We start from the raw sequence: 12,470 nt of genomic DNA, 5'->3' as shown, positions 1-12,470 counted from the left end.
CCTGGCCGGTGAACCCTGGGGATTTCTCAGAAATGTGCCTTCCCTCTCCCTAACTGGGGTTATAAAGACTACCACAAGGGTTCTGGAGATCTAAACAGAGGGCTTCATACCAGCACACACCATACATACCCATTTCCCAACCCTAGATTCTCTCTTAAAGGCTGAAATAGTTCTCTACATATTTTGAATACAAGAACTTTTCCAGAGATAATATCTTCTCTTTTTCTATGGATAGTATCTTTTCATCCCTCCTCCAACGCATTATGAATAGTGTCCTTTGAAGCAAAGATTTCAATCTTGGGGTTGAATTTTAAATGTTACTTAAAATACATTATATAAAAGGGTCAAACTATTTCCAACTGAGTGCCTACTAGGTTCTGTGTCAGGGAATGCAGGGATAACTAGACATACACCTCAAGGAGCGAGTCTGTGCACCTCTTGCTAGGAGGAGGAGAGGGATCTGCTCCATAGGGCCCAGGGTAGGACAGGGATGACTTCAAAGGCCTAGCTGGAAGCCAGCAGGGAAACAGGCGGAGCTGACCCTCTAGTGGCCAGGAGAGGGAAGGCAGAGAGCTGCTGCTTGCAGCTCCTTATTGCAGAAGATTCTGGTAACTGGGGAGCAGTTCTGGGAGAAAAGGATTCTTCAAAGAAGCCACCACAGGGTTCCACTGAGTCTAAAAGCTATCTGACCGCTTGCCTTTCCGAGGACAAAGACAGCCTGTCATGATCGCCTAGGCAAGTCCAGGGCCAAGCACGTGAAAAAAAAAAAATTGCTGTTGGAGAAGTTCTAAGTTCTGGTAAACTGGCCACAAATATGTTTGCTTGAAGTTTTCCTGGAAAGTAATACCTAACACACACACACACACACACACACACACACACACACACACACACACACACGGTACCAACTTAAGCCCACTATTGAAACTAATGAGATCAGCTGCATCAGACAGACTAAGGGCTTGAGCAAACTGTAAAGTAAACGCAAACATGAGAACCTGAGTTGGGATCCCCAGCACCCACATAAAAAAACTGGGCATGGCGATATCTGTGGTTTCAGCACTGAGGAGGAGGAGAGAGGAGAATCCCAAGGATCTGCTGCCCAACCAGTCTAACCAAATCAGCAAGCTCCAAATTCAATGAGAGAGCCTGTATCAAAAAGCAAGGGTGGGAGTCACCACAACAGGAGAAACTGTATTAAAGGGTCACTGCATTAGGAAGGTTGAGAACCACTGTTCAAGTACCTTTTATAGGGTAGGTTTGTATATAGGTATCGCTTAAATTTATTTTATCATGAAATGTCTCTTTTCCATCTATGGTGTTACAAGATGGCTCAGTGGATACTTGCTGCCAAGCCTAACCTGGTTCAGTCCCCAGAACCCACATGACAGAAAGAGAAGGCAGATTTCCCAAACGTTTTCCTGAGTGCCACACACATGCTATAGGGCACATATATGGGTAGGTGGGCAGGCAGGCAGGCAGGCAGGCAGGCAGGCAGGCAGACAGACAGACAGACACACACACAGAGAGAGAGAGAGAGAGAGAGAGAGAGAGAGAGAGAGAGAGAGAGAGAGAGAGAGAGAAGGGGAGAAGATATTGATCTAGAATGGTTAGGATCTCCTGGAAGCCTGACTTTGTTGTAAATGTCTCTCCACCTGAAGCCTCTCTATGAACAGTGTTCATTTATTTCAAGGAAAGTAGATGAAGTCTGGGTACGGTGATTCGTGCCAGCAATCCTAGCACCTTGAAGGTCAAGGCAAAAAAATCAGGAGTTTATCCTTTGCTATGAAGTCAGTTCGAAGCCCATCTAGGCTAGTCCATAAGACCCTATCTAAAAAGGGAAAAAAAAATTTTTTAAGAGAAAAGCCTGAGAGATGGCTTAGCAGTTATGAGCATTGACTGTTCTTCCAGAGGTCCTGAGTTCAAATCCCAGCAACCACATGGTGGCTCACAGCCATCTGTAATGGGATCTGATGCCCTCTTCTAGTGGGTCTGAGACAGCTACAGTGTACTCATATACATATAATAAATAAATAAATCTTTGAGAGAAAAGCTGATGAAACCGTGGTCCTGTATAGTCCCTCCCTCCCTTGATCCTATTTTGCCCACCTACCTGGATGGCAGCCCGAGGGTCCAGGCCATTCTCCACCGAGAGCATTTCCACTCGGGCAGCAGCTCTCAAGGAGACTCACATGACACCTGAAGGAACAGAAGGAGGAGGCTAGATGAGCATGCTCAGGAACTTACCAACAACTGCAGGCCCCTCCCAGCAGGCGGCAGGAGGTCAGGTCCTGTCACTTAAATTGCAGATGAAATGCCTTTGAGCAAAGCACAGGAAAAACTGACACTGGACTTTAAGGAAGGAAACAGAAGTTCAGTCTTAGGGAGGGGTGAAACCCTGTGCACCACAAGGGGGAGGGGAGAGCTCTTCTCACCAGAATCTATGCAGAAAGCCAGGGCCTATGGGATAGAGATTTGCAAAGCTTTCTCAACAGTGGGTTGAAGCCCCTATCAGGTGCCACAACCAAATGTGGTGACTGCAGAAAATTTATCATCAGAAAAAGGTTTCTGAATGCACAACTAAAAATTTATTCAAAATCAAAGTCTAATGAATCTGAGGTATTTCTGGCAGAGCTCACCTGTGTGGCATCACAGGACTTCCACAGCTGCACTGGTTCTGAACATGCAACACGTGTATTTACATTACACAGGAAGTCCTAATACATCACCATACATGTCAGTGAGCACTGTTTGATCAACCTCAGCTTGGATTTCAGTCAATCTTTTTCCCCTTTAGACAGGGTCTCTCCATGTAGCTCTGGTTGTCCTGGAATTCTATGTAGACCGGGCTGCCCTCAAATTTACCAAGATCTGCTTATCTCTGCCTCCTGGGCCCTGAGATTAAAGGTGTAGACCACCACACCCAGCTCTGAGTTCAGATTTGAGAAAACTTGCAGCAGTGTTTACTATACAATTTTTTTCTACTTTTACAGAAACATAATGGTTTAATTATAAAAACAAAGGCTTTTAGTGTTTCCTCAGCACGTAAGTAACAAATTAGTATACCTTGAATTGAATAGACAAGCACAGCTTTCTTATCAGTATGCAAACTTGTTTTGTCTTCAATAAGAGTGACAACTGCTCTTCCAGAGGTCCTGAGTTCAATTTCCAGCAACCACATGGTGGCTCACAACCATCTGTAATGGGATCTGATGCCCTCTTCTAGAGTGTCTAAAGAGAGCAATGATGCACACAAAATAAATAAATAAATAAATAAATAAATAAATCTTAAAAAAATGAAAGAAAGAATAAAACTGTATATTTACCAAGGAATCATTTTAAAATAGATTTATGGTTTATTATTATTAAATGTTTGATTTGTCTACCTTACACACCTACCTATTGGGTCACGTAAAACTTCTCAGAAGAGTTAGGTTTGAAAATTTCAGAAGGCCTGCAGCTAGGGTATGAAGGAGGGGCTTTCACTGAAGATGTTAAGAACTGGTGGAGACCAGGTGCTGGGCTTCACAGTTCACACTCAAGGCCCGGGGCTTACAGGACCTAACTCTGCCCCAGTCCAGGGTTTTAAGCACACCTGCAGCAGCCTCAGGAGATAGCTTCCTCTCCACCCTTCTGCTTCTGCACTGGGCTCCAAAGCTTTAGACTGAGTGTCACAGTTTTATGTGTAAATGACCAATATGGGTTCTGATATCTCAATTTGCTACCAGCAGGACCATGGGAGCATAGAATTTTATTTCTCAAGTGTGATGTCTGAACATGATATGTTCGAGACAGAAAAGCTATCTGCAATTCTGATGGATGTAGCCACAAATCTATAAACGAAAAGAATGCCACTGCCCATGATGTATGTATGTATCCACAGTTCAAGATTCCACAGGGCAGGTGTCTTTTTCCCTTGGCCCAAGCCTGAGCACTCAGGCTAGGCAGGCACATTCCTATCCAAACAAATCTAGGGAAAGAGACTACAGAGCCAACATGAAGGCTATCTCACTCAATTACTGAACAAAGAAGCTCCCACAACCAAGGGATGTTACACAGACTGCCTTGTTTACACTTCCCCTGTGATCACCCTATGAACCAATGCCATTTCATTATTTCTACCTGACAGAGGAAGAAGGAAGAGGAAGCTGAGGCAGGTCTAGGAACAAATTTACACGATAGTGGCTTGGCTCCACCACTAGGAACAATGCTAGACTTTGAGGGGGGCTGGGAAGAGTGCACACACTTCAGCCGCAGTCCCAATGAACAGTAAGGCCAGTCTGGCAGGCGAGGTCTACAGAACAGAAGTGGAGCGTGAGACTCGGGGAGGAGAGAAACAGGGTGGTCCTCAGTGATGGGACCAAGCCCGTCTGGCTTCTTAGATACTAAAAAGGGCACAGAGTGGACATCCTAAGACAGGCTTTGTACGAGGAGGCAAGTGTGTGGAGAAGCATGGCCCTCAGAGAGACAGGCTGCCAGGAAGAGCTCTTGGCTCTGACTACAAAACTCTGGCTTCACCCTTCTGCTCCATCTCCCCGGGGATTTTCAAGGCTTCAGGAAGCCGGCCCATATTCTGATTTCCAAGATGGTAGAAAAGAAAGTACAAGCTGTAATCAAACAGTCTCTCCTCACAACATGCCTGTTGTAGACATTGAGTTTCTCCCTCATGACCCTTGTGTAGTCCAGCAAGCAAGAACCAGCTGCTCAGACTCCAAGCCCTTGGCTTCCAGGCCCCCCATACTTCCAGGGCATAAGCCTCTCTCAGCCTCTGGCTGCTGCTCTAGTCAAAATTCCTCACACTCCAGTTGCTCTTCTCTCAGCCAGTGTGAACAGGACCCTGGGGCTTAGATCTCAACATATAACTAATAGCCTATGTCAATTAAAGCTTCTGGGACTAATTACCTGAAAGTAATAGAGTACTCAAGTGGGGCATTGTTAATATAGACAGTTAATATGCTAAAGCCAGTAATTACTTTAAAAAAAAACAAGCAAACAAGCAAACAAACAAGCAAGCAAGCAAATGCTACCCCAGGCCATGTAATCTCAGCATTTGGAAGTAGAGGAGTTTAGTATCATCTTCAACTACAGGACAACCTGACCCAAAAAACCAAAACCATGCTAAAACAAGCCCCAAATCCTAACATAGTGGGCTCATTCTTATAATCTCAACACTTAAGACTGGAGGACTTGAGGTAGAACTGTTGAGCTCAGGCCCACTCTCAGTCATATAGGGCATTCCAGGCCAGCCTGGCTACAGATATTTCCATCTCAAAAAACCTAACTGGGGCTCAGCAATTAAAGGCACATACTGCTCTTGTAGAAATCCTGGATTTGGTTCCCAGATAAATCACAACACCATTTAACTCCAATTTTGGGGGATCTGATGCCCTCTTATGTCACTACATGTGGTGCATATACATACATACATACATACATACATACATACACACACACACACACACACACACACACCTAATTAATTGAAAAAAAAAACAAACCAAACTAAACTGAAGCTAAGAAAGTCAGAGTACACAGGTCTCAAGTAAAGAGAAGTAACGTTGCCAGAAACTGTCAGAAATGCCACAAAATGCCACACTAACTCAGGAACCCAGAACAACCATTCACATTTCACAAAATAAGTCAAAAATTTCTGGTTTTGGGGGCCTTTTTTTTTTTTTTTTTTTTTTTTTTTTTTTTGAGACAGGGTCTCTCCATGTAGTCTAGCAGACCAGACTGGCTTTGAACACAGAGATCATCCTGCCTCTGCCTTGCCAGTGCTGGAATTAAAGACAAGCACCACCACAGCCAGCACATTTATTCTTCTTTGAAAGAAGTAACATGCGAGTGCCTTGTGTCTGAACCATAGTGCTTCCGGGAGACAAGAATACACTTGCCCATGGAAGCTGTCTTCTGACCACTGTCCACCTGGTGTGAACATCAGATCTCCCAGCATGTGGGACTGGTGTCACACCCTACCCTTAGCTATTTTTCACTGACATCAAGAAGGAGAATGAAGAGAGGTGTGGCTTTCAGGACACTTCTGTAGAAGGAGACTTGGGCAACAATACTGAGGGTCTCCAACATTACTGAGGAGGTTAGCAGGAGACAGCTCCTGCCACTTAGAAAGCCCAAAATGGTACTACGTCTGTCTCTACCCCAGGCACCGATTCACCCTTATGTGCCTTTTGGAATGAAAACTTCTCTGATCTGTTTAATTTTTAGAACAGTCCTGTGGGACACGGTCATCTCTACTTTAGCAGAGCAAGCGCACAGGCTCAGTAGAAGCAAGCAAGAAACAGAAATCTCAGGTCTCCCGAGTCCTGTTTTTGCATCTCAAACTGTCTCAGGTTAAAAGAACTTTGTCAAATAAGAACTAAAGCAAGACACCATCTTACCAGACAGATTTATGACCCCAACCAGCCGAACCCAGGTCTTCACGACACCTAAGTTTTAGAATTGTCCTTTCTTAAATGTTCAACTCGGGAAGGATTTGTCCCAGTTCTAGCTAGTAATGGTCATCTTACTTCATCTACACTCTGAGGAAGAAAGGAGGAACATGGCTTACATGAGACTTGGAAGAATGGACAAGGAGGCTTCACCACCCTCATTGCACTCTGTGCATCAGTGAACTGCAGGGCTTCTCCTCGGAGACACCTTGGCCACGCCAACAGCTCTCCTTACATAGCCTGAATCATATACCTGTTGGTTGTGAACAGCTCTGTGCTTGGGCTGTCCAGCTGCCAGACCGACCGATGGATGAGGTTTATTATTTCAGTTGGAAAGAATGACAAAGTTACGTTCTGATTCAGAAAGGCAGCTGACCTTTCAGACACATGAATGCTGAGTGAGTAACCAGCACAGTCTTCTTCCTGAAGAAAGCTTGACTTCTAAACCAGTGTCCTGGAGAGGCAGGGATAGAGGTACGAGGAATATTAGGGGTGAGTGTAGGTAGGGGTAAGAATAGGGTTTGGGGACGTGGGTGGAAATGGGATAAAGAGAACAAGCTTCTGAAGCAGGAACTTCAAATTAAATACTGCTGGAGGGTGAGAGACTGGACCAAACACTCATGTGGGTGAGGGCATTTGTCCCCGCTGGACATTTCCCCTCCAACCTGCCTTTCACCCAATACCACCGTCTCTCCCACACTCCTGTTCCACACACTATAGGACTCTTCCCTCTACCTTCCTTTGGTCTTGTTTTTTAAGGACAAGACCTTTGCTGTATAGCTCAGGTTGGCCTCAACTTTTAGCAATCTTCCTAGTTTCTCTTCCCTCAGCAAAGAGATTACAAAGCCTGGCCAACGATGCCTGCTTATTAGAGTTTTCCTTCACTAGTACTCACCAATGTGCTACCACTGAGCTAAATCTCCAGTCCTTAATTTTTCATTTTTGAGCAAGATCTTGCTATGTGCCATAGATTGACCTTTAACTTACAATGTAGCCCAGGAAGGCCTTATTACTTGGGAAAGCTTTGAACTCTCATTCTCAGTCTCTTGGGGACCTGTGGTTACAGGTGGGTAGTACTGTGCCCGGCTTTGCAACAGGATTCTAAAGATGTGTATGCTCTGAATGAATGAAAACAAGGAAAGAACTCATTCATCGCTGGGCTTCTAGGACGACAGACTAGTACTTAAAAAATAAAATAAAACAAACAACAAGCCCAACTCTTGAATGACTTAATAGATAATAAAGGCGAGGTATATAGGACAGGTACATTTATCTATTTATCTATTTGGGAAGCTAAGGCACACCACTCTACGCTGTAGGGGCACTGAGAAATTTCTGCCAGAACACTAAGCTGCCAATGAGCCAAATGCCACTCTGAAGGCTGCATCATCATGAGAGGCTATTCAAGGCAGAATTGCACTCAGCTTTCACAGGAGACCACTGTGGTAACGATGGTCTCTCAGGTCCTTTTGCAATTGCTGATAGGGCTTGAAGTGTATAGCTCAGTGGTAGAATACTCACCTAACATATACAAGGTCCTGGACTGAATCTCCAGCAACTGAAACTCCAGTTGGTATGGGGAGAGGCAGGGGGCTGCTATCAAAGACAGTTGACCCTTCTGAAGCAAGCCCATTAGAATTTGGAGAAAATGTATACCAATAAAAAACAAAACAAAACAAAACAACCCTGAGCATAGGACCTTAAAGACACCCATCTGCCTCACCTATTGAATTCACCTTTACGTGTTCCTACAAACCCCGGTGGCTAAGACTAAATGATCCAAGACCTACAAAAAGAGAAGCGATTTTACAGCCCCTAGTCCTTCAGCCTCCCAGGGACTCTTCATGACTTACAACATGCTTCTGTGACCATTATGTCTCTGGGTTCAATAATGGGGAAGATCTGCATTCAGCTTTGCAGAAAGGAACTCTGGGAGAATTCTTCCTTGCAGGTGCTAGGACACATGGGCAGGACTCTGTGATCACAACCCACTCCACAGTGCTCCCTGAGGCTCTCTACTGACAGGATGTCAGCCAAAAGGAAGGGCTGCCTTCCATTATCCCAGGATGAATGAGACAGATGAGTGGCCATCTCTCACCTTCCAGGTATCTGAATGACACCTACCATTACAACAGCAGGCACAAATGATTTAATAGGAATGCCAGAAAAGCCATCTGTGGAAACACATTCAGGAGATCAGACACCAGGAATAACCTCTCCACCAAGAAGCTCTGGAGTAAAAACTCTGTACTCAGTTAGCATCTGAGTCCTACACACAGCAATTCAGCCGTTTAGTCTGCTGGGCTCTGAGCAAGGAGCAGATATGGCTGTTGAGGAATACAGCAAGCATAACCCGTAGGGGGCTGTGCCCTGAGTTCTCAAAGTGAAAGAGAGCTGCATTGAGGAAGGAACTGATAGGAATTGAGGAGATCTAGTTAATAGTAATTCTGGGAAGCCAGACATGGTGACTCATGCCTACAAATTGGGATGTGGAGGCAGGGAAGATCGGGAGTCCGTGGCTGGCTCTGGCTATTTGGATTGGCCGTCTCAAAACAATAACAACAACAAGAAAACAAAACCACCCTCTACCCTACAAAACCCAAAGAACAAAAAATAAAGATTAAAACCAGGAGTGGTGGCCCACACCTTTAATCTCAGCACTTGGAAGGCAGAGACAGGTGAATCTCTGTGACCTTGAGGCAAGGCTGATCTACATAGTGATTTCATAGAGAGATCCAAGGCTAAATAGAGACACATGGTCCCCCCCCCCCAAAAAAAAAAAAAAAACCAACCAAAAAAAAAAAAAAAAACCAAACCAACAGTGATAAATGTGGGGAGGGATATTATCAAAATACATTACATGCATGTATAAAGTTCTCAAAGAATTAATCAATGTATATTAAAGCTAACAAAAGGACTGGGGGAAGTGGTAGGAACTGAGGCAGTTTATAGAAGTCTTAGGCAGGAAAGTGTCACAGAGAACTTACCTCTGTGATCAGCTGGGAAACTAGGTAAAAGTCGGTAAAGAAAAGATACACACAAGTCTTGAACTAAAGCTCTGATGTCAGTTACCAAGAAGGAACCGGCAAGTTCAACAGGAGACAACTTTAGTAGTGGGTCAATGGGAGGGAGACAGACCTAGGGTGTTTGGGATGAGTGAGGCGGGTATGACAGGCTGCGATAAGAAATCAGAGCCAGAAAGGAGGGTCAGGGGAAGGTTCAGAAGAGTTGAGGGATAAACCTGACGTTTAAGTAAGAGGTGGCTAAGGGATGTGGCTCGCTCGGATCGGGTTGCAACTGGGCTAAAGAGGGGTCACGAGTGAGACTACACTTTTGCAAGACCGGTGGTTAGGGGGCCCGGCTTAGGGCTGAGGTTGGCTGCGGTGGAGACGGAGGGGGAGAGAGCCGGTGGCCGCTGGCTGAGGTGGGAGCAGGCCCGGGCTGCGAAGGGCCGAGGTTCCCACCTCAAGTCTCAAGGCGCCCAGGGGTCGCGAGTGGCTGGGAGGCTGCAGGCCCACCGCCCGATCGCGTCGCCGTCCCGCGCTTCCCTCCACGTCCAGACCCCAGACTCACCAAAGGGAGCAGGAGCAGGCGACGGCGCTCCGGACGAAGCGAGACGCCCTCAGTTTGGAGCAAAAGCTGCGGCTCCAGAGGCACTGACAACAGGAAGCGGCGCGCGGCGTCTGACGCCATCACGTCCGCTCGTCGCTACGGCCCCGCCCCCAGCCCTAGAAACCAATCACCGAGCTTAGAGTAGCCGAGGGGCGGGGCCGGGAGTTCTTCCCAAGCCGGGGATTGCAGGGGTTCTTGGTTCAGGTGAGCGATCCTGCGGCTCCCGAAATCCAGGTTCTGGGTAGCTCAGAGAGGCTGAGCCACTGGAGCGTCGGAACCGTCTGTACCCCTCAGCCCCATCTGTGCAACTTTGGGGCTGTCGTTTTTTTCCCCCCTTAAACCGAAGATGCGCCCTGTGGCTCCATTAACCCGTATGCTTCTCTAAGGGCATTAGTATTGGAGGGAGCAAGTGGATCCTGGGTCCTGGGTCCAAGTGGGACCCTCAGGTCTGTTTTTCCAGAGCCAGGAAACGGTTGTTTTGACTTGACTTGTACCACGTGATCACCCTGAGGGCTTTCTTGGACCTGTTAGTTTGCTTGCGGTCAGCCCTTTGAGGCATGAAGCCCGGAGGACCTGCTTTTTGTCTTCTCACTATTTAATTGCTTTTGTTCCATTACAGAAAAATGACAACCGTCTCTCCTAATAGACACGGAAGAAAAACTGTCAAATGTAGCTACCGTGACTAATAAAGGCTGTGGCCACTGTATCCTGTGGACTTTGCCCAAAAGGAAACCTAGGGCCTAAATGTGGGCTATAGAGCTGCGTCTGTGAAAGAGAAACCTTAAGGGTGCATAGTAAATATTCTGCTTCCGTTTCTGTGAGTTTATACGAGCTGTGCTCAAATTTAGAGGGCCTTGTTTTCTTGATGTCTTCCATCCCCTCTGGCTCCTACACTCTTTCCACCTCTTCCTTGGGGTTCCCTGAGGCCTTTGGGTTGGGATTTTAAAGAACCCATAAATGGTTGAGTGTTCCAAAGTGTCTCACTCTCTGCAGACTATCTGGCTGTGGGTCTCTGTATTTTTTTCCCTGTCTGCTGCAGAAGCAAGCTTCTCTAATGATAGCTGAACAAGGCACTGATCTATGAGTACCCGAATGTCATTAGGAGTCATTTTATCACTATGGTTTTTTTTTTTTTCTTTCTTTTTACCAGCTGTGGTTTGAATATGCTTGGCCCGTGGGAAGTGGTCCTATTAGGAGGCATGACCTTGTTAGAAGAAGTGTGTCACTGTGGAGGGAGGTAGGGCTTTGAGGTAATATATAGTTTAAAAAAAAGATTTTACACACACACACACACACACACACACACACACACACACACACACACGAGAGAGAGAGAGAGAGAGAGAGAGAGAGAGAGAGAGAGAGAGAGAGACAGCCAAGTGAGGAAGAGGCAGTCTCTCTTGGTTGCCTTCTAATCAAGTCTCTAAGAAAAGTTCCTTCTCCAGCACCATGTCTATCTGCACGCTGCCATGCTTCCTGTCATGATGATAATGGACAGCACCTTTGACACTGTAAGCCAGCCCCAATTAAATGTTTTCTTTTATAAGAGTTGCCTTGGTCATGATGTCTCTTCACAGCAGTGGAAACCCTAACTAAGACACCAGTATTATTTGCTTTTACCCTAGGTCCCTGGGCTGTCTAGTCTCTGGATCTTGGTTACTCCAAGCATGTTGGGTATGGGTTCCATCTTGTGATCTGGGCCTTAAGTCTAACCAGTTACTAGTCGGTCACTCCCATGAGCTTTGTGCCACCATGCTTTGCAGGCAGTATGTCATTGTTGTGCAGGGGTTGTGGCTGGCTTGGTGTTTGTACCTTCCTGTACCAAAAGATGCTGGAAGGTAGGGGTGAAAGCTCTATTTAGGCACTTACTCAGCATCTCCAGGTTCAGTGAGTTGTACAGGTGTTGTCTTCAGCAGTGGAGCCTTGCTGTTGGTTTGTGAAGAGCAACCTATAGTCTTGGCAACAGTCTGGGTTGTTTGGAGATCCCTACGGAGCATCTTTGGCCAATCATTTAATTAGATGTAACCCAATCCCTGTACTGGAAGCTTTATTTGGTGACAAGAAATGGCCAGTTCATAGTCTGTCTCCTGGATTATTTGGAGTTTTCATTTAGATTGCCTTCATATATGTGTATAACTACTCTTCAAATACTCCTTAATTTTAGCTGTCTCTCCCTGTGTATTCTCTCCCCAATCCCCTCCTCCTTCTCCACCTGATCCTCCTGTTTCATCCCCCCATCCATCCATAGTCTTCTCCAAAGGAGAGTTGTCTGTCCCCTCCAGTCCCTTATTCTACAGCTACCCAATGTGGTTTTATAAATGGTAGCTTGGTTATCATCGACTTAACTGCTAATATCCACATATAATCAAATACACACCATTTGTCCTTTCTGGGTCTTGGGTACCATACTCA

The 12,470-nt window shown here is 46.0% G+C and overlaps 1 protein-coding gene and 1 long non-coding RNA gene across 5 annotated transcripts in view; one reads left to right on the top strand and one right to left on the bottom strand.

The window, feature by feature from the left end:
• Plekhm1 (pleckstrin homology and RUN domain containing M1) overlaps nucleotides 1–10,155 on the bottom strand; it is a 45,437-nt gene extending 35,282 nt beyond the window's left edge. The window contains exons 1-3 of one of the 3 annotated variants that reach the window (XM_076935673.1): nucleotides 10,020–10,124; nucleotides 3,067–3,231; nucleotides 2,114–2,199 (exon numbers count right to left, since the gene is read on the bottom strand). In XM_076935673.1, the coding sequence (XP_076791788.1) occupies nucleotides 2,114–2,158 (45 nt within the window). In that variant the 5' untranslated portion in view covers nucleotides 2,159–2,199; nucleotides 3,067–3,231; nucleotides 10,020–10,124. Of the gene's footprint in view, nucleotides 1–2,113; nucleotides 2,200–3,066; nucleotides 3,232–10,019 lie in introns of all 3 variants that reach the window. The other 2 variants (XM_076935674.1, XM_034506226.2) reach the window with 2 other exon arrangements.
• A 55-nt stretch (nucleotides 10,156–10,210) lies between these two features.
• The window catches only part of LOC143442650 (uncharacterized), a 47,027-nt gene continuing 44,767 nt past the window's right edge, over nucleotides 10,211–12,470 (top strand). For both annotated transcript variants that reach the window (XR_013110984.1, XR_013110983.1), the window contains exon 1: nucleotides 10,211–10,262. This is a non-coding gene — a long non-coding RNA (uncharacterized LOC143442650). The remainder of the gene's footprint in view (nucleotides 10,263–12,470) is intronic.

The sequence above is a fragment of the Arvicanthis niloticus genome, chromosome 6, assembly GCF_011762505.2.
Source record: "Arvicanthis niloticus isolate mArvNil1 chromosome 6, mArvNil1.pat.X, whole genome shotgun sequence".
NCBI lineage: Eukaryota > Metazoa > Chordata > Mammalia > Rodentia > Muridae > Arvicanthis > Arvicanthis niloticus.
The sequence above is the reverse complement of the archived record's forward strand: the minus strand, read 5'-3'. Positions and strand labels throughout refer to the sequence as shown.